The sequence below is a fragment of the Mobula hypostoma genome, chromosome 12 (genome assembly GCF_963921235.1).
Source record: "Mobula hypostoma chromosome 12, sMobHyp1.1, whole genome shotgun sequence".
NCBI lineage: Eukaryota > Metazoa > Chordata > Chondrichthyes > Myliobatiformes > Myliobatidae > Mobula > Mobula hypostoma.
Window position 1 is genome coordinate 56,423,378 of NC_086108.1, and position 22,068 is coordinate 56,445,445.

Sequence of the window (22,068 nt, forward strand, 5' to 3'; positions counted from 1 at the left end):
GCTCACTTTTACGGACTCTTCACCTCATATTCTTGATGTTTATTACTTCTTTTTTCTTTTTTTATTTGCACCGTTTATTGTCTTTGGTTGTTCCTCTATCATTGTTGTTGTACATTTGTTGTCGTCTATCTTGTTGTATGCAGTCCTTGTTTGATTCTATTGTATTTCTTTGTATTTACCATGAATGCCTGCAAGAAATGAATTTCAGGGTTGTATATAGTGGCATACATGGACCTTGATAATAAATTTATTTTGAACTTTGTGAAGTTCTGTGCCTTTCAAATAGATAAAAAACATCTCTCACATTTTCAATTATTCACTGAGCCGAGCAGACATAAGCACCCTGAATCTGGTTTGCCATGTTTTCTGGAGTTCTGTTTGTTGCTGTGTTTCTCTAAAAATGTACCCTTTGGGATTTGGTATGCTTTTCATATATCTCTCTAAGGTTTCCTAATGACTCCATCTCATTTTCTCCTATGCCATCCTTGTCAGAAATCTAATGTCGGAGTTCTTTATGTGATCCTGTAGATGAGCAACTGATCAGATTCATGAACCAGTAGATCAGCACAGCATGATTGTTTATCCCCAAGTGCTCCAAAGACGTTATTTCAACCAATAGTCGATCACGAGTTTTTCCTTGATAAAATAGCAGACTTTTAGCCAACAGTCATCCTTGAACAGCTGATACTGTACCAAAACCGAAAAATTCTGCAAATGGGGTCTCAACAACGGTCTGTACAATTTCAGCACAACGTGTTTCCCTTTGTATTCTAATCCCTTACAGTAAAGGCTTAAGTAGAATTTGTCTTCCTAAATGTTTGCTGTGCCTTGTGCTGGTTCATCAAGATTATTCTGCATACTGACTAGTTTTTCATTATTTAAAACACTTTCCACTTTTCTATTCTTACCTCCAATTAAATAACCTCACATTTCCTCACCTTATATTCCATCTGTCAACACCACTCATTACTTTTGTTCCACATCACAGCTTACTTTCACCTACTAAAGACCCAGTGTGTAATGTATCATTAGCAAACTTTATATTACAATTTGTCTTTTCATCTGAATCCTCAGTATATGCTGTTAATGTCCAGTAACATAACACTGATCTCCATCAGTCAAAAGTATGTCAACATGAAAAAGGTTAACTGGTCCATAGTGCAGTACTTTTTCTCTCCCTTCTTTCCTAAATCCCAACATTATATTTGTAATGTTTCAATCTAATGGCATTGTTCTAGAATCGAGGGATATTTTTGTAGATCATCACCAAAGCATCAATTATCTCTGCAGTTATTATCTTTAGCGTATATCTGAGATGCAAGGCACAGTACATTGATAATTCACGGACAGAAATGATCTTTTCTTACTCTGAAAAGGATAACTGTATTCTTTTTGAACTACAGACCAACCAATTTTCCAAAGACTATAACAAATAAAGGATTTTGAATACTACTTATGTGGCAGCATTTATTTGTATGTTAATAATGCGTTATGTGCAGACTGTGGTAGTAGACCAGAACACAATTTTCAGTAGTAGAGTAATACGATACAAATCAATTTAGCACAGCGATGGAGTATTACTTTCACAGGATGTTCCAGCAAGTTTCTCTGAATGCTAGGAATCTGGCCAGGTCCATGTGCCCTGTAATATTTTCACTTTCTCTATTACTTTGCAGTGATCCTTGCCTTGAATACCATAGTAAACAAAGTTGAGTGCTGGGTTCCCATCTGGAGCTAAGCTCCTCACTTTTAGTATTACCTGACATGTAATCCTGGACAAAATGCACAATTCATGAAATTGAACCTGTTGCTGGTCCAGAGAACTAGCAAGTTTCTTATTTTGTGCAAAGGACATTGTACCCTATAGTGGTATTGTACCCATCAGTGGTCCCCAACCTCCAGGCTGCGAAGTATGCAGGGGTGCAGCAGTAGCCCGAACGCACCCAGCACATCTTTAAGAAAAAAGCCAAAATAAACAAGCTAATTAATTAGGTGCCACCTGACACGTAAATGTCGGGTTGTTTATGTCACATGACGATGAGGACTGTTACTTTAAAGACAAAGAATGCAGAAACTGTGGCAAACAGGGCCACATTGGCAGAGTATGCAAAGCTAGTAAACAAAATACAGAGAAACAAGAAACCCCAGGAAGGAAAATACAACAATGTACACAAAATGAAAGAAAGCAGTTCTGACGAAAATGACTCAGACAAAAGTGAATTGTCTTGTCTGCAACTTCACAGTGTGAAAAAGACAGATGATCGAAGATCACTCCACAAGTGGCAGTCGTGAGACTGAAAATGGAGTTGGACAAAGGCTCAGCTTTAACAGTGAGCTCTGTACACGACTACAAATGACTGCTTTCTCACGAACCTCTGAAACGAACTAAACTATTGCTAAGGAATTACACAGGACAGAGAGTGCGTCCCAAAGGTAAAATTAAAGTGACAGTAACCTACAGAGACAAAACACAGCAGCTGAACCTCTATGTACTGAAAAATGGAGGACCACTGTTGCTGGGACGTGAATGGCTCAGGAAAATCCAGTTGGACTGGCACACCATCAAGGCACTAGATGTGTCAGCAAAGGAGGCCAGCAAGGCTACATCTGAGAGACTGTCATAAATACTTGCTAACTCTGGGGAAGTGTTCATGAAAGGAACAGGAACACTTCAGGGCATGAAGGCAAAGATTGAGATTGAGGAAAATGCATGTCCAAAATTTCACAAAGCTGGACCAGTGCCATAGGAAATCCATCCTCAGTCGAGGCAGAGCTGAAATATCGGGAGCAGACTGGGGTCCTGTCAAAAGTGGATTGGAGTGAATGGGCCACGCCTATTGTTCCAGTGATGAAGAAAACCTCCAGCACAAAACCAGGAAAACCAAGCAAGGTGCACATATGTGGAGACTTTAAAGTGACTGTCAACCCAGTCTCCGCACAGTACAGTATCCTCTACCTCGTATTGAGGACATTTTTGCTTCCCTGTCAGGAGGGAAACATTTCACAAAAATCAACTTGACCCAGGCTTACCTCCAAATGGAAATTGATGAGGCATCCAAGAAATACCTGACAATAAATACAGACAAAGAACTTTATCAGTACAAGAGGTTGGTGTTTGGGATAGCATCAGCTCCTGCAGTCTGGCAAAGGGCAATGGACCAGTTCCTGCAGGGGATTCCAGGGACTCAGTGTTACCTGGATGACATCATTGTCACCAGCAAAGATGACTACGAACATCTTTCTAACCTTGAACAAGTGAGAATATGGGCTCAGAGCTAATCGACAGAAATGTGAGTTTTTTTTAAAAAGGAAATCTCATACTGTGGGCATGTGATCAACAAGGATGGCTTACACATGTCTCAAGACAAGATAGAAGCGGTGCTTAAGGCACCACCATCTGAAAGTGTGTCTCAGCTGAGAGCATATCTTGGACTAGTGAACTATTACCACAAGTTCTTGCCTAACCTAGCCACAATCCTACACCCACTAAATGCACCATTACAGACAGGGACACAATGGAAGTGGACTGAGAGCTGTGACAAAGCGTTTCAAGAAACTAAAAGACTCATAACTTCAGAAGGGGTGCTCACGCACTTTGGCCCCTCTTTACCAATCTGACTGGCTTGTGATGCCTCGCCCATGGGATAGGAGCTGTGTTATCGCACAAGTTTCCAGATGGCTCCGAAAGACCAATAGCCTTTGCCTCAAGAACGCTAACTTCAGCTGAACGCAACTATGCACAGATTGACAGAGAGGCCCTAAGCCTCGTGTGGGGAGTCAAGAAATTCAGTCACTACCTGTATGGTCAAAAGTTTACCCTGTTGACTGACCATCAGCCTCTCGTGTCAATCTTCCACCCAAGAAAATGCGTTCTAGTGCTGACAGCACAAAGGCTGCAGCGATGGTCTCTTTTCTTAGGAGGTCACAGGCATGACATTGAACACAAGGGGACCAAGCAACATGGCAATGCAGATGGTTTGTCACGTTTACCACTGCTGACTTCAGAGATAACTACACAAATGGATTCAGCAGAGGTCTTTCACACAACAATAGTTGAACAATTACCAGTGACAAACAGCCTCATTGAAAGAGAAACACGCAATGACCTTACGTTGTCAAAAGTGCATGACATCACGGTAAAAGGATGGCCAGCGCGGGGTAACACAGTTTCCTGCCTTCTCAGCGAGAAAGTAGCAGTTGTCAATGCGTCAGGGAAAACTAATGTGTGGTTCTCGAGTTGTGATTCCTCCCAAGCTACGCACCTGGCATCATTCCCCAAAGCAAACGTTTCAGGACAGAGAGGCAGAGAAGATATTATTAAGTTACTTTGTTATAATTTGTAAACAAATGGCAGGCGTTTGTATGTTAAGGGTAAACATATTTGTTTAGCATAGTGCCCCAGTTTAAAAAAAGTTGGTCCAACCAAGCAAAGTCCACTGCCAAGAAGGCCCACCGGCGCCTTTACTTCCTGAGGAAGCTAAGGAAATTTGACCTGTCCCCTAAAACCCTCACTAATTTTTATAGATGCACCGTAGAAAGCATTCTTCTAGGGTGTATCACAACCTGGTATGGAAGTTGTCCTGTCCAAGACCAGAAGAAGCTGCAGAAGATTGTGAACACGGCCCAGCACATCACACAAACCAATCTTCCATCCTGACCCAGATCTGGGCCATATCCTCCAAATATCTGGACCTGCCTCTCGGTTTTTTTGCACTACCTTACTTTCCCTTTTCTATTTTTCTATTTATAATCTATAAATTAATTTTTTAATATTTACTATCAACTTGTACTCCAGGGAGCACGAAGAGCAGAATCAAATATCGCTGTGATGATTGTACGCTCTAGTATCAATTGTTTGGTGACAATAAAGTATGAAGTAAAATAAAGTAAATAAAAGGGGAGGGGTGTTATATATAGGCATCCGTTAGTCCCATGAGACCATGGATTTACACTTTGGAAGGTTTCCAGGGCCAGGCCTGGGCAAGGTTGTATGGAAGACCAGCAGTTGCCTATGCTGCAAGTCTCCCCTCTCCACACCACCGATGTTGACCAAGGGAAGGGCATTAGGACCCATACAGCTTGGCACAGGTGTCGTCGCAGAGCAAAGTGTGGTTAAGTGCCTTGCTCAAGGACACACACGCTGCCTTAGCCAAGGCAAACTAGCGACCTTCAGATCACTAGAAGAATGACTTAACCACTTGGCCACGCACCAACAAGGAGCAGTGTAGCCTACATTATAATACAAGACTACTTCAATGTTGTAGTAACACGTCGTTGCATGGGCTATTAGGCGCGTATTGATCTGTACGTGAGCATCAAGTTCAGACTCTACCAGTAAAGAACCATGAAACTTAGCTCCCATCTCCAGCATTTTCATTAATAACATAGTTGTGTAAACAGGCCACATACACAACAGACATGTAAAAGTGATATCATCCATTAGGCAATTGAGAGTATCGACTCCTAGAAAATGGAAACTGTATTTCCCCTTGAGAACGATCACAGAGAACCAATTCTCTCCTCACTATATCTGCAACATAGAAATAGTACCAAGCCACTGTAATATTCTTCTGCAATCTGCTGTATGGAGCTCTGAAAGCCAGCGAGCCTCTAGGGAAACTCCTTCAAGTGGACAGAGCAATTGCAGTGAGACACATTCTTCTTAATACTTCTTGCTATAGGTGTGTTTATGGTGATCCCAATAGGTGCATTACATATTTGAAACTACTGTGCAGTCATCAGAAGCAGAACAGATGCGTTCTGCCTCATAATAGATAAGAGGGAAGTGGCTCATAGCTGTAAATTCTAAATTGAAGAGTGTTCAGCCACACTTCAGTTTTTGAAAAACACAATTTGCCTAGAAGCTGTGATTCCTAAGAGATTTGTTATGTTTTGTAGGCAGAGTTGAACTACTCTGCCAGTAGAGATCAAGGTCCCAACTTCCTGAGCATGAATCAGCTACCACCACTTGGAATGTTATGTATCCCAGTTTATAGTCTACTGCATCCCTGAAAACAAGGTTTCAGCTGCAGAATTTGCTGGTTGCAGGCTATCTTATTCAACAAAACAAACAGGAAAGTTAATTTCAAAGTGCTGTAATGATTTGGGCCCTGTGGTAGTGTAGTGGTTAGCGCAACATTATTACAGCTCGGAGCATTGGAGGTCAACTCCAATGTCGTCTGTAAGAACTCTGGATGTCTTATCAGTAGAATGCATGGGTTTTTCCTGGGTGCTCCAGTTTCTTCCAACAGTCCAAAGACGTACCAGTCAGTAAGTTAATTGGTCATTTTAAATGGTCTCATGATTCATTATCGTCATCAGGTGCCGTGCCCAGTTTGAGCTGTGACTGCCATGGCCCACACACTCCTGTTTCGGGTCAAGTGGATCAATTCATTGGTATTCATTTCTAGTTCTCTGTGGCCGCTGTCTCCATCATCATTTGTCTTTGCCTTCCTCTTGCTTTCTTCCCTTCAATCTTTCCCATAATTACTGCGCATTCGAACTCCTCTTTCCCAATCACGTGTCCAATGAAGTCACATTGCCGTTTCATGATCTCATACATTATTTCCCATGATGAGGCTAGAACTAAATCAGTGGTTGCTGGGTGGTGCGGCTCAAAGCTTCAGAAAGGTCTCATCCACCGTGTATTTCAATCAAATCAACAAATATGATAGCAACAGCTAAATTGTTATGATTGTGTGTGAAATATCTAATCTGAATTGCACAAGTTACAGAGAAAGACTTAGCTGGTTGGAGTGCAAGATGGAAGCAACAGAAAAGTCTGTCATAGTGTTATATTTGGGACATGGGTGTGGATGTAGCCCATGTATGCAAGTACATGTTTTTGAACCATGTGAATTGTTAGAGAAATCTGAGGCACTGCAGAATGCAGAGAGCAAAAACTATATTATTATGGCTTTTCATTGGTACCTCTGTCATTTGAGCTCAGAACTGTGCTAATTGCGCATCTTTCTTTCATACCTGCATTTGTGAGGTGAAACTTTACATGTCAACATACTAATACTGACAAATCTAGCAGGGTAACAAAATTTCTTCCTGTGCTGCTGTTGTACAAAGCCAAGCATTCCAGTTAGCAATTTTTTTCTTAAAACTGTTACTACTGCCACCTCTTCTCTGAAGACTTTCTTACCACCCACATATTTTTTATGGATACTTTCATGCCTTTTTCTCTCAATCTCATTCACAAGGATATTAAGAACTGCAAGGTGCTTTTTCCTCTGCACCACCTCCTTTGCATCCATTTAAAATGTTACAACAGCACATACAAATCCAGTACTGCAGTGGTGAAGAAGCATTCTTTTAGCTGTGAACACTGATGCCATTTAGTACTTCTTCAGTTGTCCATCGAAATCCGATGACAACATCCACTTCTTTAGCAGTGAGATCTTTGGTGACTATACAGTCGTATCCTGGACACACAAGCTCTATTGCAGGTGGGACATATATATGCAGTAGTGGTGGCAGCCATGGCTGCATTTCTCCTGGCTCTCTTCTGCTGTCTTCTGGTTGTTCTTTCCATCTCCAGAGTACCAACCCCATCCCTACACAGCTGTCACCAAGTGGTACGGTCAGCAGCAACCTCCTCCAGGTCCTCGGATCTAATCTTGCACTTCCTTAAAGCATTCTTCATCTGATCCTTATAGCGCTTCTTAGTACAGAAATGGGTTAACAAATCTGTAGTTTTGAGCTACAAAATCAATAATAGCGTTTTTTAAAACGTACATATTTTAAGACTGATGGGATTGAATATCATGTTCAACCTGCATCAGTCTTGGTTCATCAGCAGGACAACTTTGGGAGAGATCTAGGTAAATCACTCTTTTGAGGGATGCTGCATAGTAATGGACGCTGAGGACAACAAAGAGAGAGAATGTTTGAGGCTACCTACTGTATCTTTGAGAGGTAGTTAACACATTCAACATGTTCTTTCCAGCTGAAATTCCCATTTGCTTGTTGCCCCATATTTACGTGTGAAAGAATGGTGATTAGTCCAATAATTTTTTACCTAAGAATATTAGCACACCATAGGTGATTAGGAATTCAGTTTGTTATTTTCAAAAGATAATGGATGCAGCTTTTGTGTAGCAGCCAAACCAAACAAAACCGCAACAACTGCCACTGCTGGTGAACCTACGGATTTGTTAAAATTACGTGACATGCACTCACTCTAGTAATGACTGCTCCAAAAGTCAAAGGAATGTATTCAATCCTTTATTAGCAATTAGCAAACATACAATGTTGAAATTATGAAATTTAAGGGTTCCCAAGTGTAAGCTAAGCGCGACTGAGCATTATTGAGTGGTCAACAAAAGATACATCTGCTGATCCCCAGCTACTACAAACTGTCCAGAACAAAGCACGAATCTATGACTTATTCCCTTCGCTTTTACCACACACCCACACATGTGACTAGTTACCATAATAAACATGCAACACAGAATACAATGCAGATAGAGAACAGATACATGCTGCTACCTTCCAGCCCCCTAATTATTCTACTAGAATAATTACAATTACATACCACCAAGACACAGGAGACGTGAAATCTCAACATTTACGCAATGGCTTCTTTTGGTAAGCAGACTATCCTGATCTTCTCCTTACAAACCATGTTGTTCCCTTGACTGTATTCAGGAAAATCTGCCTTGAATTACTGCCATCAAAGCTCGTTCAAGTCCCATTAACTGTCAATATAGTCTCTTCCACCACCACGGTCTCCTTTTAATGTCCAAATCAGTATCGTTCTGATTGCATAGGGTCCATCATTAACATGGCGAATCACTTGCAATGGTTCCAATGCCTTAGGCACATTCACCCTTATCTGCAGCACAATTTCTAGCAAAAATCAATATGCTTCAGATGAGACTGTTCCTCAAAATCTCCCTGTCGAGGAAAATTCCCTTTGTAGACCGGCGTACGTTCCTGTCTATCCATGTTAGGTAGTTCACAATAGTTTTCACTACCCAAGTCAGCCATTTCCAGTCCTGAAATGATGTACAGTAGCTACTCACAACATTCTCATCACCTATCATGCATAAGAGAATGGGTGTTCCTTTTCCTGTCAGGTTGAGCTTGGTGTGAGGCTCACAGTACAGAACACTGCTGTACTTCCTTGATCTCAGAAAGCATAAGTAATCAGTGTCTTGTTACTCTTCTTAGACTTCACCTGAACTGGAACTACAGGAAGTTTACAGTCAGGATCACCAGCCCCTGTAAAGCCATTAGATACAAGGCAGTACCTGTACTCACTACTGTGTTTGCTTCAATCATGGCTTGTTTCAAATTTGCACCCTTTTCACCAGTTCTGGGCTCAGTTTTAGCTTCACTTTCCACAGTAGTGGCAAAGCTGCTTCCTTTAGCTTGAGAATGAATTTGAGATCTGGTTTTGTCCACCCCCTTTACATACTGCCAGCAATGTAGCTTTGTATTTTTTCCCCAAACATTGGGTGTGTAGCAATCTTTACTTGCATTTCAATAAAATCAACAATGTCAGTGCCATTGGATATGGCACAGGTTCAGAGTGCCTCCTTGATGCAGGCTGAGAGTGAACACCTTGATCCACCCCATAGGGTTCAAACTCATGGTTCACAGACACATGTTGTCAAATGTATCCACACTGACATTGATTATCCCACCACTGACCAACCAACTGAAAGAAGTCTTTTCATCTATTAAACAATCCTTCAATAAATCTCTAAATCTCCTGTTTCTGTGGAATTCATTCTATACAACTTGAGATTTCATTGTCCCACGATACCTCCAATTACTTACAGTAGGTATTGGTTGGTGAGACACTTAAATGTAGCAAAAATTCAATCAGATGGAACTGTCAATCTATGGTGATCCACGTGTAGTCACTGCTCACCCATGAATCTTCTGTCTTCATTATGCTGCCATCTCAGCCTCAGTAGGAAATACTTGCTCAAATTCTCATGATAATGGAGGGAGTGTTGTTGCAGAGGGATGAGGTAGGGATGGGGAGGCAGAATAAACTGCACCCGTCAAACAGCTGACACAAAGCTTACAGGTTGAGTGAACAACACCTCTCTAAGTTATCCAGCTGTCAAAATCTTTGAAAAAAGCATTTTTATATGACTATATCAACTTTACAAGAAATAATGTATGTTTTCAGGCTGTTTCTTTTTACTTCCTCAGTCCCTTCTCATTGAAAAAAAATTTCTATTTTTTTCTCCCAAAATATTGAGCATCGCAGATTTCAGCGTTATGCTACCAACTCTCCAATCGCCTAATATTGCCGCTCCAAAATGGTTTATAATTCATTTCAATATCTTCCAAATTATTTCGACGTTATCAACACGCTTCAGGATTATGCTTTCTTTACCAGAAAGTATACAAAGCCATCACAAAAATATCAAGGGATGGACAGATTGGTTCCTTCAATTTCATATTCAGGGGCTGGACATGTGTACTTATCTATAATGGCTCTTTGAATGGCGCTTGCTTCTGCCGAGGCAGTAGTCAGCAGAAAAATAAATGGAAAGCCGCTTGAACTTAATATCCTTGCTACTATGAACACCAAGCCAGTGTTCTAAATGTAATTTTCGTAAGACAGTTCAGAATATATATCCAAACACGAGGAAATGTGCAGATGCTGGAAATTCAAGCAACACACATCAAAGTCCTGACGAAGGGTCTCGGCCCGAAACGTCGACTGTACCTCTTCCTAGAGATGCTGACTGGCCTGCTGGGTTCACCAGCAACTTTGATGTGTGTTGTCAAAATATATATAACGGGTAGGACCTATCCCAGCTTCCCATAAATCTTTGGAAAAGAGCCCTCCTCAGTAAATTGAAATGATCTAGGAATGAGCGTATACACTAAAGATCACAGGACAGCCCACTGCCTTTAGAATTACCCACCAGCCTTCTTTACCAGGTAGACAAAATGTATAGATAGATAGATACACTTTATTAATCCCGAGGGAAATTTGGTTTCGTTACAGCCGCACCAACCAAGAATAGAGCACAAATACAGCAATACAAAAAACCCCAACAATCACACAACAAAATGCAAACTATGCCAGATGGAAAAGTAAGTTCAGGACCAGTCTATTTTGTGCCACAAAATTCAACAGAACTCACGCTACTACGGCAGCAACTTTCTTCATTCCCGTCTTGCTGTGATTGCAACCGGATTATGCCTGAAGCGGACGGACCTGCAGCTTTACCGCACTCGAACCAGCTTCGCCCGTTTCCAAGCGACGGTATGGTTGTCAGGGGGCGGGTGATATCACTTCCATAGTTACCCGCTCTCCCCGCCCACACCTGTAAGAAACTTCAACTCGATTGGCCGGCATTCAAATCGTGCCAGTGAATTCCAAATACAATTTTACGCCCGTATTTTGCAAACGGTTTCAGCCAGTTGACTAAAGAATGCATTGCCAAACAGCCAAGTGTACACGGGGCATCTCCCTTGGCACTGACTCGCCAAGATCCTCCCGCATCCAATCAGCGAATCCATGACGTCACGGCGAGGGTGAGAGCGGGATGGGGAGGACATCCGGGTCACGTAATAACCTCACTCTCCGACCCGAAAGTAGAAAATGGCGGAGGTAAGGCGGACCCGTCAACATACTTGGCTGTTCTGGCAGAATTCAAAAGTTAATTTTAAAATCTTATGCTTAATAATTATTGACAAACTTAAGTATCACGAGTCTGAATTCAAATCACGTTATATTTTATAAAGAAAAATACAATTGTAAAGACCAGTCGTTCAAATGATAAACTTTGCGTTTTTCTTAAGGTTAAAAATTATTAAATTGAAGAAATATCACTGGGCGCCGTGCTGGAGCTTAGCTTCGCGGCGCGCTTTCCCTCCCATATTGAAGTTCCGTTCGTATCCGCTAGGCCTTGAAAAGGGGTTTTCCTCGTGGAATTCGTCACTTTTTTTAAAAAAGTAAAAAACTGCGTCTTCCCTGAAATATTTTCAAATAAAGTACTTGAGTTACAGCACTTATCACATTTACTTTGGAATTTGTTTATTTTTTTTTACTTTGGCCCAGGCTCGGTCCAAAAGTCCGCCAGTAGCGGCTTGCCATTAAAGAAACTTTCCTCGCAACCCACCCAGTCAGCCGGCTAACTTTTCCTCTTTGTATATGTATTATTGCCTCTAAACATTACTTGCTTTGTGATTTTTTAAAAAAAGTAATATCCGCGTTACTTATTATTGTTAAAATACCATTTAAGACTTTCGATATCGACTTCTTGTTTTTTCTTAAATGACTACCAGTGAATTTATTTTGAATCTTCTTAATTTTATTTTAATTCACAGCCTTCCATGGGAAGCTCAAGCCCAGGTAGAGTAAATGTAAAACATTCCTTAAGGTCTATGTTTATGAAAAACTTTCAGTTGCATTTTCATATTATGTAAAAATACTGGCTTTCTGGTCAGTGATTAAATCAGATGATTTGGTGTACATTTAAATCTAGATACTTTCAAGAACAGCTTGCTTTAAACATATAATCAAATAGATTTTGATGGAAAATTGCTGTCATTTGAATTGTAAAGTCAATGTCAAAATACAAAGATCATGAAGATTTCTATTAAATATTTAAGCAGAATCTAGTGCTTAAAATTATCGTTAATTATGTTGAGAAGTAAAAACCATTACATTGTATGCTTTCCACCCATCATCCAACAAAAATGCCTTCTACAGGGGGTTCAGCAGGCTCGGAGGACCATGATTTTGACCCATCTGTTGATATGTTGGTGCATGATTTTGATGATGAGAGAACACTTGAGGAGGAGGAAATGATGGAAGGTGACAACAATTTCAGCTCGGAAATTGAAGATCTTGAAAGAGTAAGTAACTTTAGATTAGTTATGGGTTTGTGCTGTAACATTGAGAAGTAGAGTGATTTCCTTACCACAATTTTTGTATTTATGAACAATTATGTATTTCTTAAATGTTATGAAGTTGCTTTCTTTTACTTATTTAATTTTAAATAAAATTTGTTTAACCAGCCTTGGTGATAGATCATGGTATTGTGGGCTGGAAAAGTATTTTACTGTGTAGCATCTCTTTAAAAAAACACGAAGGGCCCAGTGCTGTTCCCTGGGGAAAACCACCGGTCTTTGAACTCAGGTCAGAATAATGCCTTTTCATAACTACTGTTTGTCTTCTGTGGCTGAGTTATTCTGGAATTTGGTTGCATTGACCATATTTAAAAATCTAGAGATGTAAGTACGGAATAAATGAAATATAACAAGAGATCGATGAAAAACTATTATTTTGTTATTCAATATGTGGAATTTCAGTAGAACAATATGACCAGACCATTTAGCCCAATTACTTAATCTTAATGTCTAATGCATAAGAGCCTTTGTTAGATCTACAATGGTAGTATTTCCAATGCAGAAGACCACCGTTAGACCTGTTGTATTGGTCAAGACAACTACAGGATATTTTCATGGATTCTGTTTTTTTAAAAAAAAAGGGAAATATTTGGAAGTATGAGTGTTTTGTTTGTATACTTGAAATTGATCTGGTCTTGAAGTACAGGTAACATAGCAGTCCGTTTTTACACAGTGTTGTCAGAAGCAATGAGTTACTGGTTGAAGAATAAATATTGTTGTGGACCTTCAAAGAACTTGCAGTCCACCTTTGAATGAAGTCATAGAATCATTCACAGTGAAAGGTTGTCTTGGCTTACTGTAGAGTTCAATAAACAGGGATTTGTACTTGGAATCTTTGAGGCAGCACTACTTCCGTATTTGTCATGCATTAGCTCAAAATCTAAAAAAATCTAAAAAAAAATTAGTTGCATTTGTTTGACGAGAACAATGTATGTTTATGAACCTGATATGTATACTCTGACTGTGGTTAATTGTTTCAGCATCTTAGCTCCTTATTGTGAGAGATAAACCTGACAAAATATGATATAAACAAAACAGGATCTTTGTGTGTAGTGCCACAAATCTGTTTCTACAGGTGTGCTAGTTAATTCCTTAGTGTACCAACAAAAGACTCAAAATACATTTATTATAAAAATATGTATGCAGTATACAACCCTGAGATTTATCTTCCCACAGACGGCCGCAAAAACAAAGAAACACACAAGGTAACATGTTCAAAGAAAACATCAAACAACCCACGTGCAAGAAAAAGAACAAATTATGTAAACAACAAGAACAAGTGGAATATTAAGCATCAAACTGCAAACGGTCTAGAGATATTCAGTTCAGTTTAGCGCCGTGTTGTTCGTTGACTGCAGGCCACAGAGCCAGTCCGCCCCAATCAAGATCGAGCAATAAAAGAGGAATAACCAGAAACAGATATAACGTGAGCTGCAGAGTCCTCTGAAAACAGCTCCAGTCCACAAACTGGGCTGATCCAACCTTGTATCTTCTGGCAGCAGAGAAGGAGACTGATCAAATACAGGCAGACAGCGATGAGCAGCCACTCACCTTCCACTCTCATCCTCATTGATTTCAATCTTATTTGGCACTTTAGTCAAGTCAGAGACATATTTTGTTGGTATTACTTTGGGATCAGTGGTGGGGGCCATAATAACCTTGCATGTTATAACTTCGTCAAGTAATGGTTTCAACTTCATAGCATTTATGTCAAGAAATCAGTAGGTTTGCTGAGTTTATCTAATATAAAAAGTATACCAGATAATGAGTTAATAGTGTTAAATCTGCTTTCTACTAATAACCATTATAGTTATAGTCATACTTTATTGATCCCGAGGGAAATTGGTTTTCGTTACAGTTGCACCAACCAAGAATAGAGTATAAATATGGCAATATAAAACCATAAATAATTAAATAGTAATATGTAAATTATGCCAGTAAATTATGAAATAAGTCCAGGACCAGCCTATTGGCTCAGGGTGTCTGACCCTCCAAGGGAGGAGTTGTAAAGTTTGATAGCCACAGGCAGGAATGACTTCCTATGACGCTCAGTGTTGCATCTCAGTGAAATGAGGTGTATGGTCACATAGATCATAGACCTATGGATTTGAAGTATGAAAAAGATTGGAGTGGATCAGGAGCCATTTTGGGAGGGAGAGCCATTATTCAGCCCAACAATTTTGTGAACGTTCAAGTAGAGAGGGAAATTGAATGAAACAGCAGAGAACGTGCCCTTCAACCCACTATATCTGTACCAACCAAAGTGCCTACCTGAGCTATCTCGTTTGGACAATATACTTAGAACCCTTTTCTATCGATGAACATCTGCAAGTATCTTATAAATGTTGCAAGTGTACCCATCTCTACCACTTCCTGTGGGAGTTTGTACTTTCCACCATTCTCGGACCAGAGGGGCAAACTTTTTTTTCCACACACAGTCATAGAATGCTGCAGCACAGGTCCATCTAGCCTGTGCCAAACTATTAATCTGCTTAGTCCCATCAACCTACACCTGGACCATAATCCACCATACCCTTCTCATCCATGTACCTATCCAAATTTCTCTTAAATTCTGAAATCAAACCCACATCCACTTCCTCTGGCAGCTCATTCCACACTCTCACCATCTTCTGAGTGAAGAAGTTTCCCCCTTATGTTCTCCTTAACCCATGACTTCTAGTTCTAGTCTCACCCAACCTCAATTGAAAAAGCTTGCTTGCATTTACCTTCTCTAAGCCCCTCATAATTTTGTATACAGGTTTCCCCCACCATCCGAAGGTAGTGCGTTCCTGTGAAATGGTTCATAAACTGAAATGTCGTAAAGCGAAGAAGCAATTACCATTTATTTATATAGGAAAATTTTGTGAGCGTTCGCAGACCCAAAAATAACCTACCAAATCATGCCAAATACCTAAAGTAACAGTAACATATAGTAAAAGCAGGAATGATATGATAAATACACAGCCTATATAAAGTAGAAATACTTCTCGACAACAATTGCCTGCACAGATCTCCGTAGTGAAAATCTCACGCAAGCGCTCTCGGCAGAAAATCTCACGCAAGCGCTGTTGGTATAAACGCGCTCTCCAGTAACCTTTAAACTATGAAGCTGCCAAATCTACCAAATAACACGTAAAAATACACAGCCTAGTAGAAGTAGTGTAACACCCTTACTCTTTCAGGCTTTTCCGACACCTTAGAACTCATCCTGCTGATGGCTGCTCAATGCAACATGTTAAAGCAATGCCGTTCCGAATCCGGGGCAGAGCGGCTGCTTGGGGCACACACTGATTTTTTTATCCCGCGCTGCCTTTCTTCATAACAGTGAAAACACCTTCTGAAAGCGAAAACAGGGTTCTAATGTAGGTCTTACGTAACAGTGAGGTTTCGTAAAGTGAACGTTCGAAAAGCGGGGGACACCTGTACCTTTGTCAAATCTTCCCTCATTCTCTTACGCTCTAGGGCAGGGGTTGGCAACCTTTTTGCCTCTGTGGGCCAGATCGTGTATTAATGAGCAGATGGTGGGCCAGATAAATTGCATAAAAAAACTTGAAATATGGGAATTTTCCATTTAAATGCATCTAGTTATGTTTTGCCTCAAATTAATGAATAACGAATGCTAGAAGATAATTTGTGCTTAACGAAGGATGCCAATTAGTAATCAAGGAACTCAGTTTAGTTGCAGTTTATTTCAATCAAGGCATCTTTTGAACCTATTAAAAGGACATAAAGATTCTTTAAACATGAAATGTATGAACATGATGCATTGAATGGTGGTAAATTAAGTATAATAAAAAAGAAAATTTTGATGCAAACAGTCGATAAATCAATGTGAAACTTGATGCTGTTTGTTGCTTGAAAGCTTCTCAATATTGGGTGTCAGACTTGTTGATGCCAAGAGCAAGACATTATCCAGATGGGCATCAGTCAATCTCGTTCTCAAATGGTTTTTGGTGTGCTTCATTTTTGAAAATAATCGCTCACACAGATAAGTGCTGCCAAACAATGATGCCATCTTTTTTGCATGGTCCACTAAGTTAGGATACTTCCGACTTGGATGAATATATTTCCCGTAGAAGTGAAGCACTGACACATCTTCAGGATGAAATTTCCATCTCAATATGTCGTCACACTGCACTTCAATCAATTCCATCTGAAAAATTTCTGATGCAGTGTTCACTTCCACATCAAATGGAGTAGCAAACAGCTTGAGCTCATTTGCATGCAAGTGAAAATCAGCAAAACGAGATGAAAACTCTTTTCTCAATTCTTGGACCATATCTACAAAAATGCCTGGATCTTGTGCTTTACTTTTTTTGAAAAGTGGGAAAATGTGCACAATTTCCTTTTTGAAGCTGGTACTCCCAAAATTGCAGCTTTCTTTCCACTATGCCGGGTCTCATAATGTCGCCTAATATTTGCCACCTTCTTCACAGCAACCTTTTCTAAGCAAACGAGACAAACTAGTTTCCCAGCTTGCTCGGTGAAGGAAGTAATCTAGTGTCCAAGTGTCTTAGGAATGTTGGCACTTATTGTCTACCTTCCTGCGCTTTGCATTCATTGCCATTGGAATGTTTTTCTTCGGTTTTATTTCAAAATGCAAGTTATTCAACAAGTATCGTAGCACATGTAAATATCTGGATATTTAGTGTGGATTACTTGTTAAGACACAGTGACGCTGTTTCTGTTTACAAATTTGAAGGATCCCATCTGAAAACCCACACGTGCATGGAGAGTATCTAATACATATTAATAGGGTAGTCTGCCTTCCGGTCATTCGTATATACCAGTGTTTGGTTTGGAACAAAAGGGAACCTGGGGCCACTGTAACAAGACGCCCTGCATGTCCATCAGTGTGGTTGCGTGAAACACTCAGAATAAGGAAAAATTGCTCGCGGGCCAGATAAGCATAGTATACCAATATTTGCTCGTGAGCTGGTCAAAATACCATCCAGCCCACGGGCCATAGGTTGCCGACCCCTGCTCTAGGGAATGAAATCCTAATCTATTCAATCTTGCCCTATAACTTAGTCCTCAAGTCTTGGCAGCATCCTTGTAAATTTTTTTTCTGCATGCTTTCAAGCTTATTTACGTCTTCCTTGTAGATTGGAGAGCAAAACTGCGCACAATACTCCTAATTAGTCTCACCGTCAAACCTTTTCCCACTCATCTTAAACGTAAGCTGTTTAATTTTAGACATCCCTATACTGGGGAAAAGTCTATACCCATCTACCGCATCAATTCCTCTCATAATTTTATTAACATCTATAAAGTTATCCCTTAGTGATTTTTTTGCCCCAGATAAAACAAACTCGGTCTATCCAGTGTTTATTTGTAACTCAAGCCCTCCATCCCAGCAACATTCTTGTGAACCTTTTCTGCATCCATTCTAGCCTAATTACTGTCTTCCTATGACATAGCAACTAGAACTGCACTTAATGCTTCCAAGTGAGAGTCTCACTGATATCTTGTACAGTTATGATGTTAGTCCCCACCTCGTACTCCAAGTGACCTGACCAATGAAGACGAGTGCCGTACAACTTCACCAGCTTGTCAGGTCCAGATTAATAAGAATTTGTGACGTCAAAACAAAAGATTGTCTGTTGACATTTTCAAGATATTCAAAACGGATACCTGGCAGTTTTATCCAATATATTAAAAAAAAGCGAGATCATTATTAACAAATCTGTCATTTGCTAATCTCAGCAAAATGTCATTGTGGTAGTAGGTAATAAAAGATGTTTGTTTACTAATGTAAGGAGTTTGTTTTATATTAAAAGTTCTCCATTATTTTGCACCTTGTGGCGCAATTCATTAATTAAGTGGTAATTAAAATACACAGCATTTATAAAGCTAAATTACTAATGTGGGAGGAAGTAGTAACTAAAAAGACAAAAATGTAGATTTGGGAATCTGAGATTAAAACGAAAATGCTGGATATACTCAGGTCAAGCAGTATCTGGAAAGACGGTTAATGTGAGTTCAATGAACTTCTTTGGATTTTGTTTTTAAACAAACCATGTTAAAACTGGAGAGGGATGGAGAGGACAAAGAGAATGCCTTGGATAGGAGACCAAGATGGTTGATGCAGATCAGTATTAATTCAGATGTATTGAAGCTTTGTTTGCAGCAGCCAGTCTGGTGGAACTGTACGATTAGAGTTTCAGGTGAATGACTTTATATGGTGGCAGGGACTGGTGTAGTGGACTCTGGTCTCTCTGCATGGTGCCTGGCCTGGTGAACATTTTTCGTTTATTTCAGATTACCTACACCCGCAGTTTTATTTTTCTTTTCAATCCCATTCCTGTTCTGATACAAATCAAACTTTCTCTGCCAATGTGGAGAATTGTTGCTGTGATTTCTGCATTTCAACTGATATTTGTTTTGTACATTTATTTGAGGTATTTACAATGTCCTGTATGGACAGGACAATCCTCAGATGAACCTGTAGGCCTGGCTTGACAGTCCTACAGTACATCTGGTACTGTTGACTAGACAATTTCTGGAGGAAGTTGGGGGTTATTTGATGGGTACTACATATACTAGGAAGTAGAGTATGAATAGTAGTATCATTAACAAATAGTATCATTGCCATGATATGTTGAAGATTGCGTGACTGTTTTTATGTATGGATTGGGATTGTTTTAGTCAAGTAGGACAGGGGTCTCCAACCTTTTTTGCAACGCGGACCAGTTTATTATTGACAATATTCTTGCGGACCAGTCGACTCCGGGGTGGGGGGGGGGGTAGGGTTGCCAACAGACAAGAGTAGCAGTCAAATACGTTGTGTTTACCCCGAGAAAGACTACAATGACCATGAAGCCTTGCGCGGGCACCAGTGCACATGCGTGTATGTGCTGGTTTTTTTCTACAAATTGTTTTTGGCAATTCTGTTTGGGGGGCGGGGTGTTAATCATGACCGGAATATAGGTGATAAGTGGCTAATACGCTCAATTTCGTTTCTAAAAGGGTTTATCTAACGAAATTAATATTAAACACAGCACATATTTTCCTTGCATGAATATAGTGATATGTCAATTATCAGGGGATCTTGAAGTAAGTGTTGAACGACCTTCCAGTTGAAGTGGTAGAGGCAGGTTCGATATTACCATTTAAAGAAAAATTGGACAGGAAAGGAATGGAGGGTTATGGGCTGAGTGCAGGTTGGTGGGACTAGGTGAGAGTAAGAGTTCAGCATGAACTAGAAGGGCCGAGATCACCTGTTAACGTGCTGTAATTGTTCGATGGTTTCATAAGTCAATAGCATCATAATATTTTAAGTAATGTTTGGATATTAAACACACAGCACATATTTTCCCCGTATGAACATATGAAATCATTGCAACACACCAATATCACTAAATCAGTGGAAGCCCTGGGCTTGTTTCCCTGCAACAAGATGGTCCCATCGAGGAGTGACAGGAGACAGCGATACTCGAAGGGGGTTCCATATGTCCGGTGTATTCCGCAATTTAGTTTTCATTGCAGAGATATGTTGGAAATGGAAGCGACGTTTTCAGTGCTTCTGTGGCTATCTCAGGATATTTACCCTTGACTTTGATCCAGAATGCTAGCAGAGATGTTACATCAAACATACTTTTCAGCCTGCCGTCATTTGCAAATTCGAGGAGTTGATCACCTTCCCGCGCTGACATGGATGTCATGCGGGTAATGACCTTGTGTGCGTTCAAGCTTGACAGTGGGCGTGACGGAATGAGGAAAGGTGCAGCTGACTCATATCACCAAATCATATTGTTTCCTCGCGGCCCGGTAGCACATGCTTTGCGGCCCGGTGGTTGGGGACCGCTGAAGTAGAAGTATGGCATGGAAACAGGCCCTTCAGCCAACCGTTAAGCACATAGATTCATACAAATCATTCCCTATTCCAAGTTACTGTTTGCACATTCCTACTGACTTGCCCTATCGTTCACCTACACACAAAGGGCTGTTTATGATGTCCAGTATACCTTCTAATCCCTATATTGTTGGAATGTCAGCAGAAAATGGAGCACCCAGACAAAACCCAAGTGATCATAGGGAAAACATGCAAACTCCTTAGAGACAACCCTGGAGGTTAGGGTTGGACCTGGGTCATTAGACCTATGAGCTGGTAGTTTTATTAGCTGTGCCACTGCTTGCAACTCTGGATGTTTTGGCTTGTACACCTCTTTCTTGGCTACCATTACACCCTCCTTAAAGAGAAGATCATGGATAGAAATATGCTTGTTCTTGGATGTCAGCATTATAGGTTCTTGTCACGGGCCTAAGACATGAAAATGTTTCTGTGGTTCTTATCTCTCGGTCTCCACATATTTGTAGATAGTCCCTTTCTTATTTCCATCACTCCCATTTTATCTGGAAGTTTAAACGTGCCTGTTTTATAAATTATCCCAGTTCTAAAGATTGGCACTTGACAGGTTAACTCTTTCTGCACAGATGCTACCTGACTGATAGATAAGACATAGGAACAGAATTAGGCCATTCAGTTCATCAAGTCTGCTCTGCCATTCCATCTTGGCTGATCCCAGATCCCACTCGACCCCATTCACCATATCCTTTGATGCCCAAAACAATCAGGAAACTATCAACTTCTGCTTTAAATATACCCACTGACTTGGCCTCCACTGCAGTCTGTGGCAGAGCATTCTACAAATTCTCTACTCTCTGGCTAAGAATAATTCCTCCTTACCTCTATTCCAAAAGATTGCCCCACAGCTTTGAGGCTGTGCCCTCTAGTTCTGGATACCCCCCACCATAGGAAACATCTTAGAAAGATAGATACTTTATTGACCCTAAAGGAAATTACAGCGACACAGTAGCATTGCAAATACACAGATATACAAATATTAGAAGAGAAGTAAGAAAGAATAAAAAAATAAGTTACTTTAAACAGTCTAACGGGAGGGGGTCATCGCTTCCCTGGCTATAGATTGACTCATTGTAGAGCCTAATGGCTGAGGATAAGAATTACCTCATATTAGTAGGGAAGTGGTGTTACGTAAATTGAAGGGATTAAAGGCAGATAAATCCCCAGGGCCAGATGGTCTGCATCCCAGAGTGCTTAAGGAAGTAGCCCAAGAAATAGTGGATGCATTAGTGATAATTTTTCAAAACTCGTTAGATTCTGGACTAGTTCCTGAGGATCGGAGGGTGGCTAATGTAACCCCACTT

At 40.4% G+C, this 22,068-nt stretch overlaps 2 protein-coding genes across 6 annotated transcripts in view; one reads left to right on the top strand and one right to left on the bottom strand.

Moving 5' to 3' along the window:
* The window catches only part of dnai4 (dynein axonemal intermediate chain 4), a 96,776-nt gene extending 85,439 nt beyond the window's left edge, over positions 1-11,337 (bottom strand). The window contains exon 1 of the mRNA XM_063064950.1: positions 11,124-11,337. Within this exon, the coding sequence (XP_062921020.1) occupies positions 11,124-11,149 (26 nt within the window). The 5' untranslated portion in view covers positions 11,150-11,337. The remainder of the gene's footprint in view (positions 1-11,123) is intronic.
* A 232-nt stretch (positions 11,338-11,569) lies between these two features.
* LOC134354828 (mesoderm induction early response protein 1-like) overlaps positions 11,570-22,068 on the top strand; it is a 50,633-nt gene continuing 40,134 nt past the window's right edge. For 4 of the 5 annotated variants that reach the window (XM_063064177.1, XM_063064179.1, XM_063064181.1 and 1 more), the window contains exons 1-3: positions 11,570-11,593; positions 12,313-12,337; positions 12,698-12,843. In XM_063064177.1, the coding sequence (XP_062920247.1) occupies positions 11,585-11,593; positions 12,313-12,337; positions 12,698-12,843 (180 nt within the window). In that variant the 5' untranslated portion in view covers positions 11,570-11,584. Of the gene's footprint in view, positions 11,594-12,164; positions 12,186-12,312; positions 12,338-12,697; positions 12,844-22,068 lie in introns of those variants that run through there. The other variant, XM_063064180.1, reaches the window with a different exon arrangement.